Genomic DNA, 6,000 nt, shown 5'->3' with positions numbered 1-6,000 from the left:
AAGCCAGCTTGATGACAGGGCAACATGGAAAACAAGAGGCCTTGACTGGCTGTAAGCACCATTCATTAACAGCTAAAACATAAGTGTTTTGTCAATACTGTTTTCATTACAAATCCAAAGCATAGTGTATCCAGTTAAAACCAGTGTATTTGGCTACAGTTGCAGCTGGATTCTCTCTGTAGTGTTACTAAATAAACGCTCTTAGGCTTCATATTTTGTCACAAACTTTGTGGAATAGGGACTAGAGCCCAAGTTTCTGAAGTGCTACGGCAGTACTCTAACCATTGGGCCAACACTTACTGTTATTCATGTGAATTTTTCAGAAGAAATCCTTTTAGAAGGTCACAATGTTCAATTACCCAGCTCTGATCTGAGTATGGGTGCTTAAGGCTGTTCTGTTTGAATTCTGACTTCCTTGGTCTCCTTGTTTGCACATGTGTAGGCTCACCAGTGTAAGAGCTGGGTATTGGACATACTTACAGAGCTGGGCTGCTTGCCTGACCATGCAATGAAAAGCTCTCAGCTGACAGCTACTAACTGCCCATCACCAGTTTGTCATTTTAGTCACTCTAAATAGTGACTTTACTCTTTTATGAGCAAGGAGAACTCTATGGGATCTACTTCTGCTGGCTAAATGGTGCCTGGTCTGAAGTTCCTGAGTTCATGGTCTCTGTGCCTTCTGGTACAAAATTCAGTTTTGGAAGGTGATCACATTAGTAGTTAAGATAGATACTTTTAGATAATCTTCTCTCCCTGTAGTCATACTGCTTAAGGTTCACCTGCAGTACAACCTAAGACATGGAGGAAGCTCTCTGTTCTCAGTTCAGAGCAATTCTACACCTAGCTTTGCTGTTCATGGTTCTCTACTGTCCCACTATGACCACAAAGCCAGCTGCTATCTGGAAGTATTAGAGCTGCATGGATCTGTGGTAGGTCCTGGTAGTTCCCAGAAGTGGGCTGCAGTCCTGTTGGAGTGCTTCAAAAATAAAAGTAACTGCGTGCTGATCCCTTTATACAGAGTAGCTTGGCTTGGATCACTGCATTCAGTGGGGGCTGCTGTGTCTAATTGTTTCCAGCCTGCTTTAGAGGTTTTGGCTGGAACTGTCCCCATGCATACAGACTTTAAGTGTCGGTGCAGCTGCCTAAACATAAGTATTTAGGGCCGTCTGCTTTCTAGCTGCTGTGCCAGAAGGGTGCAAGTCTCTTGAAGGTCCTGTCTGTCCTTAGATCCATCCTAGGGTTTCTTAGCACCGTGTCTCCATATGGTAGCCAAACCTTTCCCAAGTGCTTCATGTCATTTTTCATTCAGCTGACTGTACATATTCTTTTATTCCTTCGAAAGTAATTACTTAGATTATCAGTTTTTCATTCTGGTGACTATAGCTGACCTTTCCTAAAAGGTATATGAGTTGTAAAGATGTTCTATTGTGTCTCCCATTTCCTTCCAGCATGTTGTGTTGCACCCAAGTGACACCAGCACACAAGAATATTGGAGTGTTTTTTATAGACTTTTATTAGTGTGTAAGCACATCCACGGTGCATATAAAACTGTAACAGTTGACTTAATTTGAACAAATGATATTTTATTTTTCAGTAAGTGATTAAAAAGGCACTTTCACCTTGTGAATGGTGCGTCAGGGGTGTAGTAACCAGGAAAAAAAAGTTATATTGAATACTTAAGACAAAATGAAAGTTTAAGAAAAGATTAACTGACCAATGCCTTTTTTTCCCCTGCAACAGTCTTAGAAATCCTTTGTAAACTTCAGTTCACTGGGACTTAAATTGTCTGAGCTATTGGAACTTTCTTTCTGGAAGATTCTTGGTGAAATACTCTGAATTTAAAACAAAACTTTTCAAACACACTTCATGGTAAAAGTTTTGGAGTACTTTTAACATCAATCTATACATTAGAGACAAGGCAGTTGTGCTTTTTATCGTCATCAGAGGAGTGGGTGTGTGTGACCTTGACACTAAGAGTAGACTTAAACAGTGCTAAATATCATCCTCCTTCCCCTTACTGCAGTGCAATTTTTAAGCGTGTTTATTCACTGGCTTTTCCATTGAAATCTCCATCTCTTCCATCAATTTCTTCTTCACCTCCATCTGTTGCATTCTCAATTACTCTTCTGCCTCCAGATCTGCGGGGTGGGGCAAAAGATGTTGGCTCATTTCCCCTCCTGTAGTAAGAAAATAAAAAATAAAATTAGATGTTAGGTCATCTGCAATTCTCACAAATAAGTGTGGAGTTTTGTAACAGTACCTGTGGGCCTGAGTTTTTAAATGCAAAACAGCCAAGAGCTGTGGGCACCTAATAAAGCTTTCTGTTCTGTACCATCTAAGGCTAGTTTATGGACAGGTTGAGACTCCCAGTTCCTTTGAACTGTGGTGAGATTCCTGTTCTTGTGCTTAAAGCTCCACTCTAAATTGTCTCATCTGCCACAGATCTCCTACTCTTCCTTTCATTTTACTGTTTTCCCTTGTAGGGACTGCAACTGATTGTGCTTAGGAGGGATTGGAAAGTAGGTTGCTTGTCCCCGCATCAGCATGGGAGCATTGTTAATGCTTTTAGAAGATCAAGGAGACACAGAAAGTTCATACCGAATTTCTGACCTGCAGTCTGAATAAACTCAACAGGTGCTGAAAGCCAGGGACTGGAGTGCTGTGGATGACGAGGCATTTTTGAGCCCACAGTCCCTCTCTGCAAAGGCTGTGTTGCTTAGAGCACCACAGGTGCTGTGACATGTGTGGCATCCTAGGCTGGGAGTAACTCCAACCTTTTCCACAATGGGGAGAGGAAGCCATCAGTGTGTTTTCAAACTGTCTTAACTCACATGCTGACACTCAGCAGAGTGTCTTACAGAAGAGCTTGAAGAAAATGCTTTTTCTCCTCCTACCCCCTCTTCCTTTCCCTTCCCTCCCCTCCCCATATATTTCGTAGACACAGCCCAAGCTAGGAACACTTTGGTCCTCAAGGTTAATTTTCTGGGAGGTGTGAGCAAGTGAGCCAGAAGATAAGTTTGTCTCTTCTTGGCCTCCATTGCTATTGTGTTACAAAACAGTGGAGTTTTGTAACATGGCCTCTCACTTGCTCCTCATTAAGCAAACCTTTGTAAAGGCTTGAGACCACAGACATAAGCGAAAAATATTTTCATGATCACTGAATGTTTGGCCAAAATTACTAATTTGGAGTTAAAATACATCCAACTCTGCGCTTTTGGGTACAGCAATCATGCAGAAATATTTAAAGGCTTGTCTTGTCCTTGCAAAAGACTAAGCCACTGTCGTCCTTTCTGAAGCAGCTATTCAAGCCCAAAATTCACTGTTTCACCCTAGGGAAGTAGGTAAGAGCATTGTCTGGACTAAGTTATTTCAGAGGTACAAACCTGTATTTCCAAGGTGGAACTCCTTGAGACATGGAGTCTGTTGCTTTTTTTTTTTTTTTTTTTGGTGTGTATGTGTTTAGTCTATTCTACCATTTAAGGTAGACTAATTGTGATGTGAACAAGCAACTAGCTGAAAATAACGCTTCATTTAAGTTCTGCTCTTAGATCTAGTTCTGGTGCCAATGGCATGTATTGAACACAAGGGTAATTAATTTCTACTCTGTCATGGCTGACAGAGTAAAACAGCAGAATACTTTATGATGCCAAGTATTTGTCACTACATTTTAGTTCGGTCAGTAAATGTGTTAGTTCTTGTCAATGAAGGTCTCAGTCTTCACGAGGAAGAGCTCTCTACCCTTCTTGGACTCTTGCTATCTGAACTTAATTATGAATCATTTGTCAAATGACATTTCTATGCTGTGATAGTTCACTGAAGTGCTATAAAAGAACATGGGACTGGTAGAGAGTAACAGGAAGTCTACCCACTTCTTGTAGTAAATTTTGGCTACAGAAAAGTGAACACCCTTCAAACTGGTATTGGACTTGTTTATAGATACTTTTTGTTTAAATCTGTTAATCTAAAACAGGTTCATGGCTTTGATAATGTTCTTGTGGTCATTTGCATCAATGCCTTTAGAGTAATGTGTACAGCTGAGGCAAGCCCTAAGCATTAGTGTTTTGCTTAGCATCTATTTCATCTACCTTTGAAAAGTGCTAATGGAGTGGTGCTTGAATAACAGCCTGATTGGGAAGATCAGCCTGACTAAAAGGCACATGCAAGGACAAGACATCTTCTTTAAATATTTGTGTATTCACAGCGAAATCCAGCATGTATAAAATAAGAGATATACAAATATTACAAGGCAGTAGCTCTTCAATTTTTGCAACAGCGGGTGTTACTCCTATCTCTAGAGAACGTGATAAAGTATAACATAATGCTGTGCTATGTTACAGTGTTCATATGAATTTTGATGTCTGTGCTTTACATTTCAGTAATAGTAGACAAGCAACATACAGTAGACAAGCAAGTAATGGCTGCAAAACAGCTCTAAAAGCCTTAGTAATAGCTATTTGTAAGCAACACAGGCACAGAATGCTACATAACGAATGGCACAATTTCGTCTTCTCTCTGTGATTGGATGCCACCAACGTGTAATAAATCACATGCAAATAAGACCTTTGCAAATCTCGTGTGAATTAGATAGGGTCTTACCTTAGAATCAACATTACAATATGCATAAGAAATACTGTGAAACACTTAACATGCTGTGATGGTTCATATTCATTAGTGCTTTTAATCATTTTTACTAATTAACGGTGTATTTGATTTGCAGATTTTCTTTTTTTGGGGCTGTAAATAGGTGCAAAAAAGACAATTTTCATGCAGAAAATGTCAGAGTACTTTATTAAGTACTCTGTTGGTAGAGTTTGTAAGAGGTGAGAATGCAACATTGGTAAGTCTACAACAGTACATAACCTACTTGTAAGAAAGATGTATCACTGATGAACAGCTGATGGTAGCTAGCTTATTGTAATATTTGTCTCTTTTGAAAAAAAATTATTAATGCCAAGATATCCAAGCCTTCACAGTTTGCAGAAACCTCACATAATTTTTACTTGGGCCAAAGAAAATGGAAATTTGTGCAACACAAGCTAGCTGCAAAGTTGAAGGCATGGTACCTGCTTAGTCATGCGAAGGTTCCTGTGTCCCTCTGAAACAGAGATAAAGAGTCCCGGGCAGTTATACTAAGCACATGGTCATGATCAGAGGTAGGTAGATTACTTTTAAATAATTAAACAAAGTACATTACAGCCAATGACATTACATTCGGATCAAACAAAGATCAACTGTGCTATTCTATGTAAATATGATTTTCTGTGTAAAAGGGACTGGATGCAGCCACTCCTTTGTTAAGCAGCCAGGAGCATGCACCACCCAAGATGGTGCTAATGGAAAAGGCCACCACATCCCTAATTCTTCACTTTGAACTAAGTATTCACATCTGAAGGTTCATGCGTGTTACTGGCAAACCTGAACAACAGCTTCAAGAACACATCTAGGCAGGTGCTTTAGTTTCATCTGAAATACCTTTGGTTTTAGGTAGAAAACAAAATTTCACAGCATGATGATGCAGATTCAGCAACTTCCTATAATTTAAGTCATCCTGTATTTCAGTGACTTGGAGCTTTCAGACCCAACAAGTGCAGGAAAACTCAGGTATGTAGCGGGCTGATCACAGCTTTATCTTTTTCCCAGTTAGTTTTAATAAGAAAATACAGAGGGACATTTTGATCTTTCCTTGGTCTGATGACAATGAATAAGGAAAGGTGAAGTCCAGAGACTTTTGGATAAGAGTCACATAATGTGCTTTGCCTTTTGCTGCCCATGGAGTTGTGCAAGACTGATTACAGTCATTGTGTGTGAGTTGTGCAGGTATGAGAGTGAAAAGCACGAGCATTTCTAACTGTACTTGTAACTGTAGGAATAAATATATACAGCAATAAGGATGTCTTCAAAAGCAACCAAGCCTAATTCTATTCCTATTTAAGCCAACAGGAGTTTAAATTAGAAAAAGAGGTAAGTCTGTGCCATGTTATCACAGTTGTTCATCTCACA

At 39.7% G+C, this 6,000-nt stretch overlaps 1 protein-coding gene across 4 annotated transcripts in view; it reads right to left on the bottom strand.

The window, feature by feature from the left end:
* Positions 1 to 1,489: 1,489 nt before the first annotated feature.
* The window catches only part of MYH11 (myosin heavy chain 11), a 60,780-nt gene continuing 56,269 nt past the window's right edge, over positions 1,490 to 6,000 (bottom strand). For 2 of the 4 annotated variants that reach the window (XM_083800123.1, XM_083800124.1), the window contains 2 exons: positions 5,064 to 5,095; positions 1,490 to 2,177 (listed from right to left, as the gene is read on the bottom strand). In XM_083800123.1, coding sequence (XP_083656249.1) covers positions 5,068 to 5,095 — 28 coding nt within the window. In that variant the 3' untranslated portion in view covers positions 1,490 to 2,177; positions 5,064 to 5,067. The remainder of the gene's footprint in view (positions 2,178 to 5,063; positions 5,096 to 6,000) is intronic. The other 2 variants (XM_083800121.1, XM_083800122.1) reach the window with 1 other exon arrangement.

The sequence above is a fragment of the Anser anser genome (assembly GCF_964211835.1).
Source record: "Anser anser genome assembly, chromosome: 15".
In the NCBI taxonomy this organism is placed as follows: domain Eukaryota; kingdom Metazoa; phylum Chordata; class Aves; order Anseriformes; family Anatidae; genus Anser; species Anser anser.
Note: the sequence above shows the minus strand (reverse complement) of the source record. Positions and strands in the feature narration are given on the sequence as shown.